Source organism: Teleopsis dalmanni, chromosome 2 (assembly GCF_002237135.1).
Source record: "Teleopsis dalmanni isolate 2A chromosome 2, ASM223713v2, whole genome shotgun sequence".
In the NCBI taxonomy this organism is placed as follows: domain Eukaryota; kingdom Metazoa; phylum Arthropoda; class Insecta; order Diptera; family Diopsidae; genus Teleopsis; species Teleopsis dalmanni.
In genome coordinates this window covers 54,157,302-54,172,693 of record NC_051847.1, presented here as the reverse complement: position 1 = coordinate 54,172,693, position 15,392 = coordinate 54,157,302, and the positions used below count along the sequence as shown (strand labels likewise).

Sequence of the window (15,392 nt, the reverse complement as noted above, 5' to 3'; positions counted from 1 at the left end):
GTTGAACAGACTTTGGGAACATTAGCATGAAATTTGTATCTCAACTATGAAGCCATTTGCTGGGAGCACACTGCGGTAATGGTCAAAATACTAAAACTAAACGATGTAAGTCTTAGTGAAAACAAAAACATAAACAAACACATTTGCTTATACTAACATATCCTTCCAAAACCACACATTATTCCCCATACATACAGATATGTGAAACACATTAAACTTTAAAATGTGGTATATGTAAGATCAAAGCATCAATAGATGCTGTAGTAACATCTAAGGTTACCCCACATACGTATTCGTTATTTACTTAACGCTTGTTAGGATAAGCCACATAAAAAACATAGCCAAAGGACTCTTCCAGGGCAAACACATACTCAACTGCAGGCACTCTGACATTGGCATGAGCCAAAATGTTTATTTAGGCTAAAAAATTTCACACAATTAAAGAGTCCTTGCGGTTGACTATGCAAAGCACGCAAATGTGTAAATATTTTTCAAAACACTTTCAAGGGTTCTACTTATATTTACAGGTCGATAAAATATGAACTTACAGATATTGGCTTGAACCTTTTATGGCTTATACACAAATTAGTACGGAGCCCGAAATACAAACACACCAAAACTCAAACCTTTTTGTATGCAAAAGTGAGTATAACTTAAGTGTGAAGCTGTGAACCATTTTAGTATCTATAGATAAGTGCTCAATTCGATGTTTGGAAGGGATGCTGTAATTACTGCACTTACCTTACTGTACAATTGCCTCATAGAAGGCATTGTGTATGATTGTGTATAAAAGATTGTTACAAAGATACATAGAAATGAACAGTACAAAGGTATTCAATATATCGGCTATACATCAGATAGTGAAAAAAAGTTCGTTGACTTAAACAAAAAAGTTTGATTTAAGTGAGAGTGATTTTTAAACAAAATCTTACTCGTATGTGTATGCTATGAAATTCTGAAGTATAAAATATAGTGGACCTATGGTCCACTAGAAGAAAAGGACAGCAGTAAGTAAATAAAAACTATAATATTTTGTTGAAATATTGTTTAAATAGAATAAACTATAAAAGTATTATTTTATTACACGAAGGAAATTTTAATATAAGCAGAAATTCTTAAAGTAATTAATTGCAATAACGACATCTATTGGCAATTATATGAAAATGGCATAATAAAATAGTTCTGTCACTAATCAAAACTCCCACTGTTAAAATTTTATGGTACTTCAACAAATGTAAGTGATATTGTGTATTAATTAGAAGTCCTTTAATATGTCAGTATAAGTCTTTAAATGGTTTTTTCATCTATAAAATAATTTTTTTTCATTGACAAAAATATTTTTCTAACATACAAGACATCGCATAGTACCATATTAGTAGTGAATAGTTATTATGTGAATTTTAGTCCACAAATCAGATACTATTGTAGTTTGCAAAAATAGAATCTTCGACGGTTGCGACGGTTAACTTGCTCAGAACAAACCGTGTACATACTTTCGGTACTCCAATCATGCTCTCAAAATGTTATAAATAGATGATTTGTAATCTAATAAAAATGTTTAAATATTGCATGATCTTCAATAAATTGTTATCCAAATGATATATTTGTTTCTATTTCCTAATTGGGGTGTTCTTAGTTCCAACTTGATCAAATCAAAATAATTATTTATCTGTAAATGGTTTAGCAACCTAACCCGTTTTTACGGGTTACGATAGCATACTTACCCAGAAAAAATTTAGCGACGAAAGAAAGAGTATTATTACAAAATGTTTCTTTCTTTAAGAGGATGGACTAAGGAACTTTTGCACTCAGATAGTATCGGACTTTGTGAAACTTATGCCAATGTAAATTTAAAGAAAGATTCAATAAATAAACCGATGAAAGGCAAAAAAGAAAAAAAATGTAAAGTTTTTAATACAACAAATGGATCAAAATGTCATCTGTAGAATCGATTTGAACTACAGTTTGTTATTACTGACATCATTTCTTTCTGCATGAAAATAAATTTATTGATTTTCTTAAATACATAATTCAATAATAATATTAGTTATAATCAATGAATCAGTGAAAATTATAACATATTCCCTTGCTTATTAATATAAGCAAAACTTTAATATTGAAGACGACTCATCCAATTGTGTATAACACGAGAACAATAATTGATTTAGTATCATCTATAGTTGATAATTAACTATATATTGAGATTAATGATGTTATTAACACTGATAATAATAATAACTATTCTTAAAAACAGGATCTCAACATGATCTTTGTTTGCTTGCAATAAATCACTCTCTTGTGGAGAAGTTATTATTATATTATTAAAAGTTTTAACATGAAATCGTCCAGAATAACCAGTACTACGGCCAGAAGAGTCCTATTGTACCAATTTCACTATTGATTACACAAAGCTCTTTAAAGCTTTGTAAACAAAGTCCAGAACTAAATCTAGAGAAGACATCTTAATCTGTTCTGGTGATAGAAATTCCATATAAAATAAGTTTCTTCTGTGCTTTGTTAAAGCTGGACAGTCGCAAAGAATGTGCAAAGTAGTTTCCTCATCTTCGAGGCATAATCTGCATTCCAAATTAGCAGATAATCGTGATATTTCAGGCCATAATGATTTGTAATAAAACCCGTTATCAACCTTAAATTACATTTTGTGGAATTTAAGAATTTTTTTGTAAGAGTACGATTTTATCAGTGCTTTGCTTTATCCAAGTCCTGGGAAGTCTTCCCAGTACAGCATCCGTAAATGATTCGGCCTCTCCTTGATTATTTGATTTGTACTGTCTCAGTTCAACGCACAAATGGATTGAGGGCCTGTGAAAGCAGTTTTTGATGCAGTTATGGCTAGCTCATCAGCTTGTTCATTTCCCAAAACTCCCTTGTAACCCGGAAATCAGTAAAGATATACCTTATTCCGAGCTGCAAGAAACTGTAAGAGCTTAAAACACTCAAGGACCCGTTTCCATTTGATTATGGGGAAGTTAATTTCGACATTAAAGATTTATTGGTAGTGAAGAAATGTGCAGAGAAACATGTGCACAAAATGCTTTCTCGAAAGAATGTACTGACGGAATCTTTACAGAAAATATTTATGAAAAGTTAAAATAACTCAATTGAGAGTGTGCTTTGTTTAAATTTGAATTTTTGAAATAGTTTCCAAAAATAATGATTCAATACTTATTTTGATTATTTGTACTCCCACTATTCGAATACGTTCATATAATTTAAGGCAGTACATGTTATGATTAGATATCTCTACTTCTAACATTTGAAGATTATTCTCATGTATACCGTGTAGCATTGCAAAGTAAAATATTCAAAACAAATTTATTTTTAGTTTTAGTTTTATCTAAGAGCCATAAACAACATTATTAAATACCTTTTGAGAAATATGATAAAATATATGATATACGGGCAAGCCATTTTTAGTAGTTTTAATGAACCAGAGTTAACTTTTAATACAAAAACGTTGCTTGTGTATTAGTTATTAGAAGCTGAAATTTTAAAATGTTTGATTTAGATAAAGTAAAATTATTGTTGAACTATACTTATTATACTAAAATAAAAAAATTGTTGACCATCTGAAGAAACATACATAAAGGATATAAAAGTTTGATATGAAGTATTGAGACAAAAAAATTTTAACAAGGATAAAGAACCGGAACAAAATAAAAAAGATATACGAAAATGAATGAATTTTTGGTTTGAAATTGACTGATTAAAGTGTTTATAATTATTCCACAGTAATTAAGTTTGCACTATTCAAAAACTTATTCATACTTTTTACTTCAATAAGCCAAGAGCCGAACTTAAGGACTTTTAATCTCTAAATTCATCCATCGTCAGAACCCAATTCTTTGTATTCCCAAAAAAAACATATTGTTTCCCTGACCTACTTTTAAATTTTTAATACACTTTGCTTTTTATCTAAAACAGAAAAACTCCCTCCTAAATACTAAGCTGCTTTCTATCCCCCTAATATTAAATTGTTTATAGCTTAGATTAATATTAATACATTTCTATATTGTTCTCACACTAGTTTATACAATTTATTATTTTAGTATTAATAATTTTTAAAATATAACAAATAATAAATTACTGATTTTCCTCAGCTACACCTTGGATAATAAATTTATCTACTAACAGGTCGAATTGCCATGTGGGTGTATTGAAGCGAATAAAAATAACCATGCCACGCATTCCAGTTAATACCTTGTCCAGTTTTATCTTTGCCATACGCTCCACGTAAATACTGTCCATTTAAATGACTGAAAATAAAGAAAATTTTTTAAATATCAATCATACATGTATTGATTGGTTTTAACGAGTTGATATCAATCGGCACATCTGCTCTATTTTTTCAGTTGATCATAAAGTGATTTATGATCATCAAGAAAAACCTGGTGTTTATCAACCTTTTTTTATGATACACTCTACCTGAAAATTCATAAAATTCGTCACATATATATTATTCTCTTCCAACAGTCCTTCATTGCTTTTATTTAATTACAATTGCAATATATTAAGTATCACTCTTTTACTTTTATTTTGGTTTCTAGATTCATTCAATCTATTCCTTTATACAACAGTGGTTAAAGAGTTGCGTATTTCTTTAATAATCCTTAGCAAACTTACTGGATTATTGTAAATTGTTATTGTAATATGTTATCACTACCATTGTTTTCAGTTTCACTTAATTCTTACACCTCACTAAAACATTTTTGAGCCTATGCACTTAGTATAGTAATTATTACCTTTGTTGGCAGGACTTGTACCACCAACCCCCTGTGTACATTTCTGCACAATTTTTTTCCCAAGTATCATTATCATTATCTTTTGTTGAGAACTTTGCACCAGCGTGGATCGTGAAAGAATCGCCTGCATTACCGGAATATTTACCAACCATATTAATTGTGTATTTTGAATTTTCATCATCAATAGCAAAACTGCTATAATATGCATTACGAGTTGCATTTTCAAAATCTTTTAAATGAAACCATAGCTCCTGGACCCCATTATTCGTTAAGGCATGTAACTTCTCCAATCCAATAAAGTATTCGCCTTCCAGATTACCAAAACCGTATTTATAATCAACCCAATTTAAGAAGAAATCCATTGAACCATCCTGACGTCTTTGAACAATTGTCCAACCGGAGCCATTGTTTGGATCTTTCAAACAATACGCATAGAATGGCTTGAGTCCTGATTTTGGTAAATAAAGTTGATAGACACCACTGTTTTTGTAATATGTTAAAGCTTCAGCACAGCTCGATGGTAACTAAAAGTGTAAAACTAAACGCTATTCTATTTTATGGTTGTATTTAAAATGTATCCTACCTCTCCCAGAATACCATTATGGATACTGGCTCTGCTAACTGTGCAAAATATAAAAAGCGTAAATATTAAGATACCTAAGTTATTATTTAACATTTTGGCAAAGTAACTAAAAATGGATTTGAGTAACGAGTTTTTATATGAAAATCTTAGTTAAATCTCTTAATGTTATCTTATCAATTAACTTCATCTTATTTGCCGATCTTTAGTTTTAAGAAAAGATAACTAAATACCGAAATATTTAAGAAAAAGCAAAAAAACGTTTTTGCCAAGCAGATAGTAAATAAAAAAATGTCATAAAAGTTTAAACAATTCAGAGAGAACTTACTTATAGTTTGCATCTAACTTTTATGTTATCTAAAGCACAAAATATTCAACCAAGAACAAGTTTATATCAATTCCATACAAAATGCTAAGCACACTTATTGTCTTCAACGCTCTATAAGTGAAGAAGTGTCCCTCTGCGAATTAGATCTTTGAATTCAACCAATTTTTATTTTTTCCTATGTCAAAACCCACTGTCTTAGCTCTGTCGAAACAAACTGAATATTTTACTATATTCCATTCATCAAACTCTTACTAAGTTTTACTTACCAATACTTTAACTACAGCTTGATTATCATAGAAAACATTGAAGCAGTCCTCTAAACATCATATATATTTTTACTGTCTCTGACAATTACAAACATCGTATCAAATATACAAGAAAGAACTTATAGTTTATTTCGAATATATTTTTTTAGTTTTATTTATTGTTATTGTTATTAATACTGAAAATATAATGTATAACAATTTATTGGTTATTAATAATTGTTTTACGACATATAAATTTATCTGGTAACATGACGAATTGCCATGTGAGTATATTTGAGCGAATAGAAATGGTGATGCCAAGTATACCAGTTAATACCTTGTGCCGGTTTATCTTTTCCGTACGCTCCGCGTAAATACTGTCCATTTAAGTTACTGCAATTAAATTAATTTATTGAAGTATAATTTTTTTTAATTATTTTGATATACTAAATAAATGTTTAGTTTATTTTAATATATGAATAAAAACTATTATCTTTATACCTTTGATGACATTCCTTGTGCCACCAAGCACCTGTGTAGACTGCTGCACAACTTCTCTCCCATTCATCATTATCGCTATCTTTCGTTGAAAACTTCGAACCAGCGTGGATCATGAAAGAATCCCCTGCATTACCAGAATATTTTCCCAAAATGATTAAAGCATACTTCGACTTTTCATCATCAATGGCAAAACTACTATAAAATGCTGAACGAGTTACGTTTTCAAAATCCTCGAATTGAAACCATAGCTCCTGAACTCCATTATTAGTTAAAGCATGTAATTTGTCTAATCCAATAAAAAATTCGCCTTCTAAATTACCAAAACCATATTTATAATCATCCCAATTGCGATTAAAGTTTATGGAACCGTCCTGACGTCTTTGAATAATTGTCCAACCTGGACCATTGTTTGGATCTTTTAAGCAATATACGTAAAATGGCTGAAGTCCTGATTTAGGTAAATGTAGTTGATAGATGCCACTATTTTTAAAATTAATTAATGCTTCAGCACAGTTTGTTGGTAACTAAAGAAATTGAATTGTTGAATTTTTTTCAATTTAATAGTGATATTTCAAAAATATATCACCTCTCCCGGACTACCATGGTGTAAATTGGCACTAATAACTGTGCAAAATACAAGAAGCGAAATTATTAAGATGGTTAAGTTATTATTTAACATTTTCACAAAGTAACTAAATATGGATTTGAGTAACGAGTTTTTATTAAAAATATGACAGTTAAATCTTTTAATGTTATCTTATCAGTCAAATACATCTTATTTGTCGTTCTTTAGTTTTAATAAGAGATAAATGGATGTCTAAATTTTTAAAAAAAGCTTTTTTATTGATGGCTTTACTTAATTTTCGCTAAGTCGGTAAAATATAATTAAAATGCCTTAGAAGTACTCGAAAGTTTATAAAATCTAAAAATAAATATTAATTTGTGTCTTTAGTCGAAATATATTTTTATCACCGAAGTCGAAAGTGATAAACTAGGACTAACAATAACAAATAATGTAACTTAAATGGAATATTTTTCTATAATTTGCTTTTAATATATACAAAAAAAGGGGAATGCTTTTTTCCAATAATATAAATAGGTTAATTTTTATTGTATTATAAATGACAATTTATTGATTCTTAACAACTGTTCTCTGCTCAACAAAGTTAATTGCTTGCGGGACGAATGGCCATGTGGGTATATTTAAGTGAATAATAATATTCATGCCAGGTAAACCAGTTAATACCTTGTGCGTATTGATCTTTGGAGTACGATCCACGTAAGTACTGTCCATTTAAATTGCTGAAAGTAAATTATATTATTAATATACAAATTGTTTTTAAAAGTATTAAGTGCTAAATATATTTTAAGCAATCTGATTACTGCAAACTCTACTATTTTATCGCTATTATTTATATTGCTTAATTTATGTCAATATAAATTACTCTAAACCCAAATTAAGAATTATATATACATTATATACAGAGAAAATGAATTGATATATGTAGGCAAATTATATTTTCTAAATATTAAATGTACCTTCTATGGCAATCATAGTACCACCAAGCTCCGGTGTAAGTTTGAGCACAATTTTTGACCGAACTGTCATTATCGTTATCTTTTGTTGAGAACTTTGAACCAGCGTGAACAGTGAAAGAGTCTCCTGCATCACCATAAAATTTACCAACCATATTTATTGCGTATTTGGAATTTTCATCATCAATAGCAAAACTAGTATAATGTGCAGAACGAGTTGCATTTTCAAAATCTTCAAATTGGAACCATAACTCTTGAACTCCATTATTTGTCAAAGCATGCAATTTGTCCAATCCAATAAAATATTCGCCTTCCAGATTACCAAACCCAAATTTATAATCAATCCAGTTACGATAGAAGTTTATAGAACCATCCTGACGTCTTTGAACAATTGTCCAACCTGGACCATTATTTGGATCTTTCAAACAATATGCATAAAATGGTTTAAGTCCAGATTCAGGTAAATAAAGTTGATAAATGCCACTACGTTTGGAATAATGTAACGCTTCAGCACAGTTCGAAGGCAACTAGAAAGAACGAAATAAAAATCAAATCAATTTTGTGATGGGATTTAGAATATATATTACGTCTCCAAAATTAACGTTATGTGAATTGACTCCGATAACTGCACAAAATGCGAATAGTGAAATTATTAAGATGCTCAAGTTTATGGTTAACATTTTGGAAAATAAATACAAATGAATTTGAAAAACGAGCTTTTATATGGAAATCTTAAGTACATTATTTTATATCTTATCAATTAATTATATTTTATTAGCCATACTGTTGTAAAATTTCAATTCTTTTAATTTAATTTTATTTCTTAGAAGAGATAAGTGCACGCCCAAATTTTTAGGAAACAGCTGTTTTTATTGATATAAATCAGTGTGGTTGGCTGACTTTCGATAAGTGGGTTATAAATAAAAAAAATTTTCTGTGAAGTAATTTGTTATTAGAATAATTCAAATATAACTAGTTTTTATTGAATCATTATACCATTATAGTTGTTTATATTTAAACTGTAAGAGTTAATATTATAAAAGTAATATTAAATCCATATATTTTAAGACGTAGAAAAAATAGAAATCCACTTATCAGTCAATTAATACTGCGCTATTAAAGCCAGTCAAAATGTTTCCAGACGAAACAAGACCAAACCCAGAACTCTTGAATTCTTCAAATAGATAAAACTAAATTCAAATCTGGTAAAATATAAATAGTCAGTTTTATTATAAAAAAACTCTAATCATATTGTGATTTAGTTTGACATTAATAAAACTACAGGCCCTGGAACAATCCTTAATATCAACCAGCTTAGCCTTGCGTGGTCTCTTATACTTTGCAGAGTTTGAAAACATCGGTAGTGCTGATTGACACACTAATACTACATATATAAGATATAAATGATTACTTACGCAAACTAATTGTTGCTAAAAAAAATATATAAGATATATAAAATATAAGAAAAATTCTAATAAGTGTATATAAAAATTAAATCAATTTGTTTTTTTTATAAATTTGATCATTTTAAAATTTAATACAACGGTGTGCAATTAGAACTCTGTTTTTATTATTTTTTGTCCAAGGGATATTGAAGACCGACCTAATTATGAGCTATTTTATTGTAAATTAAATTTTTAATATATTTATAAATCAATTAATAATTACATTTTTCCGGCTAAAAATCGCTGCCCCACTCATGTTCCTGTGCCTTTTATAAATCTTGACTCAATAAACTTAATAATGTCCATTTTTAAATAATTGTAATAATTAATGTAAAAGTCTATATGAACTCTCTAGTATTTTAATATACTTTATATATATAATAACCCCCGAAGTCTTAACATTATATAATCACTACAATAAGTAAGGGCGTAAAAAACATACTATATTTAGCTTAAGGGCTACTTAAGTGTGGTTGGTTAACTGGGTCAATATAGTGAAATAATATTCTATTATTAGATTATAGATTTTTTTTGTGTTCTGGTTTTTGTTTTTTTTTTTTCTTGATTTGATATTCAACTCCATTTATAAGTACATATAAACAGACAAAATTATTTTTAAATTAAATAAGTAATATAAATTAAATAATATAAATCCTGGTTTAGGCGCGGCACCCTCATCGCTAACATTGCCGACTATGAAATAGGAGATAATGTACTCAACTATTAACATCGAGTTGTTTTAAAATTTTTATACTTGCTTTAATACTCGTAGTGCTCAATGATACAGTATATGCCCATACCTCTTATATTAGGAGAATATTTTTATGTATTCTATACAGCAGTGCCAGTTACTATCTTGTTACTTTATGTTATATCTACATGTATATATTATTTTTATATGTTATATATATTTATATACTACATAAATATGATTCTATATTGTACTTATTTTCAGGGACATTATTAATATCATATTTTCTATAAATAGTTACAAACATATGAATACATTTATTCAGACATTGAAACTGTTTTCTTTATATTATTAGTATTCTCTTCAAATCTCAAGTAGCTCAATTAATATATTATCATTTTTATATTTACTTATAATAAAATAATAAAAAAACATATTATTCTTTACAATAATACATATAATTTTTTTTATTTAAATAAATGCTGAAATTATTATAAATGACAATTTATTTATTCTTAACAAATGGTTTTATAAGTATAGAACTCATCTGCTAATAGGACGAATTGCAATGTGAGTATACTTTAAGGAGTAGTAATAGTCATGCCAATCAAACCAGTTAACACCTTGTGCAAATTTATCTTTAGGGTACGGTCCGCGTAAATACTGCCCATTTAAGTTACTGAAAACAAATAAATTCATTAATGTATAAAATATTTCCAGTACTTTACACATCAAAAAACGACTGAAACATTTTGGAGCCTACATATTTTAAGCCTACTTCTACACATCATACAGAAATTAATTGCATTTCATAAACAAATCATATATATTTCTTTTAAAAGCCTAATATGTAGGCAATTATTAAGACTTTTATTTTTTATATACCTTTTATGGCAGGCCTTGTACCACCAAGCTCCGGTGTAGGTTTGTGCACAACTTTTATCCCAATTATCATTATCGTTGTCCTTTGTTGAGAACTTCGCACCAGCGTGAGCAGTGAAACTGTCTCCTGCGTTACCAGAATATTTACCCAATACATTAAGTGCATATTTTGAGTTTTCATCATTAATAGCAAAACTGCTATAATATGCATTACGAGTTGCATTTTCAAAATCTTCCAAGTGGAACCATAATTCCTGAACTTGATTATTTGTCAAAGCATATAACTTATCCAATCCAAGGAAGTGTTCGCCTTCCAGATTGCCAAACCCAAATTTATAATCAACCCAATTCAGGTAGAAATCCATAGATCCATCTTGACGTCTTTGAACAACTGTCCAACCGGGGCCATTGTCTGGATCTCTCAAACAATATGCATAAAATGGTTTAAGTCCAGATTTAGGTAAATAAAGTTGATAAATGCCACTATTTTTGAAAAATTTTAATGCTTCAGCACAGCTCGTTGGTAACTAAAAAGACGATAAAAAAATTTTCATTTTTAAAAATTCCGTTTTATGGTAACAGCTGAATTATCTATTACGTCTCCCAAATTGTCACTGAGGGAATTGACTCCAATAACTGCGCACAATACGAATAGAGAAATTATTAAGATGCTCAAGTTTTTATTTAACATGTTGACAAAATGACTACAAATGGATTTGAGTAACGAGTTTTTATATGAAAATCTTAAGCAATTTTGTTTATGATATCTTATCAATTAATTATTTCTTATTTACCGCACTTAGTTTAAATACAATTTCATTTCTAAGAAGAGATAAAGACATGCCCCAATTTGTAAGAAAAGTTATTTTTATTGATATGAATCAGTAGCGTCCTGGGTATTGATAAGTCGGTTATAAATAAAGAGTAGTGTCTATAAAGTAAAATAAAAAAGCCAAGACTAATAGTTTTTTCATGACTTCAAAACCATAAAATAATGAAATAATATTTCGTCTGATTATTTTTAAAATAATATATAATACACTGAATAAGTCGTTACCTCAATCCTGAACTATTATCTACTCTATTTCTTAGTATTTATTATGTTATACTATTTATTTGGTATTGTAATTTTTTATGTGTAACTTGTTAAAAAATTTATTTAATTTTAAACGCGGTAAGTATTGAATAAATAATCCAAGTGATAGAAAAAGTACTATTTTTTTATCAAAATATTTGAAAAATACTATTAAATTAATAATTATTTATATATACAATAAATGGACAATATACAATTTTCATTAGATAGTTATCACGACTTGATTTTTCACCAATCGTCAACATAAAACTCTTCTATTTTGGCAATAACTACCTTATGAAAGTGATGTCTACATAAAAACACTGATAAACCAACTATGATTTAGTTAGTTAATTAAAGTAGAGGGAGGAATGTTGAATCTACAATTCCTCGTATTAATGTGTAGGAAAAGGTCAATCTAGTACCAGTCAAAAGCATTTATAAAGTCAAGAGTCCAAAAAGAAGCCTGATTAAGACAGCTTATTACATATTTATTTCTTTATTTCCTTATTGCTGTACTTATACCTTCTCTATACCTTCCTCATCAGAATATTTAAAATTTATTCCATTGTTTCCACTGTTTTTTACCTCTATTTATTAATATATTTGTTGGAAATGTATAATCATAATTGAATAGTAGGCTATTCTTATTTGATTAACTGTATTTAACATTTTGTAAAAATATAGAAATAGATTAACTTTTGACTTCCGATAAGAATAAAGTTAAATTGTAAAAACACAAATTAACAATATTCAATGCAGCTTTATTATCATAAAAAATATAGATACTGTCCTCTACATATCGCGTTTAAATATATCCTTCAAAAATTGGTTTTCAATAAATAAAAGAAGTAACTAATTCTTTTTTTAGAATAATACAGAAAAAATTTACTTTTATTTTCCATTTTTAAAAAACATTAAATGTCTATTAACAACTGGTTCTTAACATCTGTTCCACTCGCATGGCCAATAAATTTATATGCGAACAGGGCGTATTGCCATGTGAGTGTATTTGAGTGAATAGTGAAAGCCGTGCCATTTAAACCAGTTAATACCTTGTGCGTATTGATCGTGTCCGTACGATCCACGTAAGTACCGTCCAAACACATTGCTGCAAAAAAAATTATTACATATTAAACATATTATTTTTTGTATTATATAAGCCATTAGATTAGTACAAAACTCTATTATAGTACTATGACAATCATTCATATTAAATAGTTTATGCTCCAAAATATTACTGGAATATATCACAGCAATATATGAATTGGTATTCCATATTACTTTAAAAAACTTTATTTCGTGTACATATGCTGTAAATATTTTGAAAGCTTTTATTGTGTAGCCACTTATATTGAAGATATTATTTAAATAATTACTGCACCTTTGATGACAGGCTTTATGCCACCAGGGGCCGTTATAGTTATCCGCACAATGTCTATCCCAATCATCATTATCATTATCTTTTGTTGAAAACTTTGCACCAGCGTGAACAATAAAAGATTCTCCTGCATTGCCAGAATATTTACCAACCATATTTAATGAGTATTTCGAACTCTCATCATCAATAGCAAAACTGCTGTAAAATGCCGAACGGGTTTCATTTTCAAAATCTTCCAACTGAAACCATAATTCCTGAACACCGTTATTTGTCAATGCATGTAACTTCTCCAATCCAATAAAGTATTCACCTTCCAGATTACCAAAACCGACTTTATAATCAATCCAATTACGATTGAAATTTATAGATCCATCTTGACGTCTGCTGACAATTGTCCAACCTGGACCATTGTTTGGATCTTTTAAGCAGTATACGTAAAATGGCTTAAGTCCTGATTTAGGTAAATGAAGTTGATAAATGCCGTTTTTAAAATGTATTAATACTTCAGCACAGCTTGTTGGTAACTAAAGGTAATAAAATAAAAATCTCTTCGATTTTATAGGTGTAGTAGTAATATATCTTACACCACCCGGACTATAGTTGTGCGAATTGGCTCTTATAACTGTGCAAGCAACGAATAAAGAAATTATTATGATGCTATAGTTCTTTTTGGACATTTTAACAAAATTACTACAAATGGACTTGAGTAACGAGTTTTTATATAAAAATCTTGGAAAAATTTTTTTATATTATCTTATCAATTAATTACTTTATAATTACTGTTATTTATTTCAGAGAAGATGTGATTTTATGACCTATACGAGAGTATAGAAAGTCCAGAACTTTTGTTATTTTATATCTTAAGTTGAAGCTCATTTATAATACGAAAGCTCTACGAATAGATTACATCTGATGAGATTAAACAAATCTTTATCTTAGTTTCTTTTTGATGTGGTATTGGAGCGTGAGAAAATCTTTCTATGGTCGTGTGCGAGTTAGGCTAAGTTGCGTTCTAAATGAGGGAAATTCTAAGTTGTGCCGATAATGTGGTGATGTGTCGATACGTGTTGATAAATAGCAAAATGTGTGCAGTGCAACAAATCCCAAAAAATCTCCCATTTGGTTTAGCATCAATTTAGCCTAACTCGCACACGGCCTATATTGTTATAATTATGTACTGGTTTGTACTTAAACTAATAAATAAAAATAAGATAATAAAATATTAAATTAACAATAAAATTTTTTAAATGAAGATCGTCTTAATTTTTTTTTTTTGTTATCACGTAAGCGTATAATAAATACTGTTGAATTTTTATATATATATACGGACCTATTCTGTGCACTTTATAAACTTGTCAAATATTGACACTTGTCAAAATTGACTGCTGTAAAGGTTTTGGTATTCTGTGACATAAATGAAAAGCTCTTTTCCTTGTAAGTTGTCAATACTACAAATGCTGTAGACAACTATAAAAATATGCTCTTTTTATGCATTTTTTATTATTTGCATGCATGACAAATATTCATAACTAAAATATACGCTTTTTACAAGCATATTTTTTGTTTTTTGAATGCATGAAAAACGCTTTTGACAACTTAAAATATATGCTGTTTACAAGCATTTTTACGAACAGTTACGAACAATTACGAACAGTTTTATATACAAAACACTTTATACCTTAGTGTGGTGAGAAGCATTAGGTACTAGAGCTGTGAAATTTGTCCAGATGTGTCCAGAATACCAAAAAGCTTTCTGCTTTATAAAAATCAAAAATTTTATTAAAGAATTTGACAAATTTGTCAAGTGCACAGAATAGGTCCGATTATATATATATATTATTTTTTATTATATGTCATTAACAATTTTAATTGTTTAAACAATTTTATAAAAGCTCAATCAATTATCTTTAAAATGCTGTAAATTTCAAGTTTCTACCTTTTATAGAACTTGAGATATAGCCATTT

General features: G+C 28.6%; 5 protein-coding genes across 5 annotated transcripts; all 5 read right to left on the bottom strand.

Annotated features, from left to right (window-relative positions):
* Positions 1 to 4,123: 4,123 nt before the first annotated feature.
* Positions 4,124 to 5,439, bottom strand: LOC119674570 (fibrinogen C domain-containing protein 1-like). Its single transcript, XM_038085714.1, has 3 exons — positions 5,347 to 5,439; positions 4,764 to 5,287; positions 4,124 to 4,277 (listed from the first exon to the last, which is right to left on the bottom strand). The coding sequence occupies exons 1-3, from the start codon at positions 5,437 to 5,439 to the stop codon at positions 4,142 to 4,144; spliced, it is 753 nt and encodes a 250-aa protein (XP_037941642.1). The 3' UTR covers positions 4,124 to 4,141.
* Positions 5,440 to 6,173: 734 nt separating this feature from the next.
* LOC119674569 (fibrinogen C domain-containing protein 1-like) lies at positions 6,174 to 7,096 on the bottom strand. The gene is made up of 3 exons (XM_038085713.1): positions 7,004 to 7,096; positions 6,418 to 6,941; positions 6,174 to 6,309 (listed from the first exon to the last, which is right to left on the bottom strand). The coding sequence occupies exons 1-3, from the start codon at positions 7,094 to 7,096 to the stop codon at positions 6,174 to 6,176; spliced, it is 753 nt and encodes a 250-aa protein (XP_037941641.1).
* Positions 7,097 to 7,491: 395 nt separating this feature from the next.
* LOC119679690 (ryncolin-1-like) lies at positions 7,492 to 8,637 on the bottom strand. The gene is made up of 3 exons (XM_038092182.1): positions 8,541 to 8,637; positions 7,957 to 8,480; positions 7,492 to 7,719 (listed from the first exon to the last, which is right to left on the bottom strand). Exons 1-3 carry the CDS (start codon positions 8,631 to 8,633, stop codon positions 7,584 to 7,586), a joined length of 753 nt encoding a protein of 250 aa, XP_037948110.1. The 5' UTR covers positions 8,634 to 8,637; the 3' UTR covers positions 7,492 to 7,583.
* A 1,916-nt stretch (positions 8,638 to 10,553) lies between these two features.
* Positions 10,554 to 11,666, bottom strand: LOC119679686 (fibrinogen C domain-containing protein 1-like). The gene is made up of 3 exons (XM_038092178.1): positions 11,570 to 11,666; positions 10,975 to 11,498; positions 10,554 to 10,768 (listed from the first exon to the last, which is right to left on the bottom strand). Exons 1-3 carry the CDS (start codon positions 11,660 to 11,662, stop codon positions 10,633 to 10,635), a joined length of 753 nt encoding a protein of 250 aa, XP_037948106.1. The 5' UTR covers positions 11,663 to 11,666; the 3' UTR covers positions 10,554 to 10,632.
* A 1,322-nt stretch (positions 11,667 to 12,988) lies between these two features.
* LOC119679695 (fibrinogen C domain-containing protein 1-like) lies at positions 12,989 to 14,480 on the bottom strand. The gene is made up of 3 exons (XM_038092188.1): positions 14,012 to 14,480; positions 13,431 to 13,951; positions 12,989 to 13,157 (listed from the first exon to the last, which is right to left on the bottom strand). Exons 1-3 carry the CDS (start codon positions 14,102 to 14,104, stop codon positions 13,022 to 13,024), a joined length of 750 nt encoding a protein of 249 aa, XP_037948116.1. The 5' UTR covers positions 14,105 to 14,480; the 3' UTR covers positions 12,989 to 13,021.
* Between the last annotated feature and the right edge of the window lie 912 nt (positions 14,481 to 15,392).

What these genes read in the sequence shown, in the direction of transcription:
- LOC119679690 (XM_038092182.1), bottom strand. Translation starts at nt 8,633, where the DNA reads ATGTTAACCATAAACTTGAGCATCTTAATAATTTCACTATTCGCATTT. An exon ending in ATAACGTTAATTTTGGAGAC is followed by an intron (nt 8,481 to 8,540) that starts GTAATATATATT and finishes CGTTCTTTCTAG; the next exon opens with TTGCCTTCGAACTGTGCTGA. An exon ending in TACTATGATTGCCATAGAAG is followed by an intron (nt 7,720 to 7,956) that starts GTACATTTAATA and finishes ATTTACTTTCAG; the next exon opens with CAATTTAAATGGACAGTACT.
- LOC119674570 (XM_038085714.1), bottom strand. Translation starts at nt 5,439, where the DNA reads ATGTTAAATAATAACTTAGGTATCTTAATATTTACGCTTTTTATATTT. An exon ending in ATAATGGTATTCTGGGAGAG is followed by an intron (nt 5,288 to 5,346) that starts GTAGGATACATT and finishes TTACACTTTTAG; the next exon opens with TTACCATCGAGCTGTGCTGA. An exon ending in TACAAGTCCTGCCAACAAAG is followed by an intron (nt 4,278 to 4,763) that starts GTAATAATTACT and finishes CTTTATTTTCAG; the next exon opens with TCATTTAAATGGACAGTATT.
- LOC119679686 (XM_038092178.1), bottom strand. Translation starts at nt 11,662, where the DNA reads ATGTTAAATAAAAACTTGAGCATCTTAATAATTTCTCTATTCGTATTG. An exon ending in TCAGTGACAATTTGGGAGAC is followed by an intron (nt 11,499 to 11,569) that starts GTAATAGATAAT and finishes TCGTCTTTTTAG; the next exon opens with TTACCAACGAGCTGTGCTGA. An exon ending in TACAAGGCCTGCCATAAAAG is followed by an intron (nt 10,769 to 10,974) that starts GTATATAAAAAA and finishes ATTTGTTTTCAG; the next exon opens with TAACTTAAATGGGCAGTATT.
- LOC119679695 (XM_038092188.1), bottom strand. Translation starts at nt 14,104, where the DNA reads ATGTCCAAAAAGAACTATAGCATCATAATAATTTCTTTATTCGTTGCT. An exon ending in ACAACTATAGTCCGGGTGGT is followed by an intron (nt 13,952 to 14,011) that starts GTAAGATATATT and finishes TATTACCTTTAG; the next exon opens with TTACCAACAAGCTGTGCTGA. An exon ending in CATAAAGCCTGTCATCAAAG is followed by an intron (nt 13,158 to 13,430) that starts GTGCAGTAATTA and finishes TTTTTTTTGCAG; the next exon opens with CAATGTGTTTGGACGGTACT.
- LOC119674569 (XM_038085713.1), bottom strand. Translation starts at nt 7,096, where the DNA reads ATGTTAAATAATAACTTAACCATCTTAATAATTTCGCTTCTTGTATTT. An exon ending in ACCATGGTAGTCCGGGAGAG is followed by an intron (nt 6,942 to 7,003) that starts GTGATATATTTT and finishes CAATTTCTTTAG; the next exon opens with TTACCAACAAACTGTGCTGA. An exon ending in CACAAGGAATGTCATCAAAG is followed by an intron (nt 6,310 to 6,417) that starts GTATAAAGATAA and finishes ATTTAATTGCAG; the next exon opens with TAACTTAAATGGACAGTATT.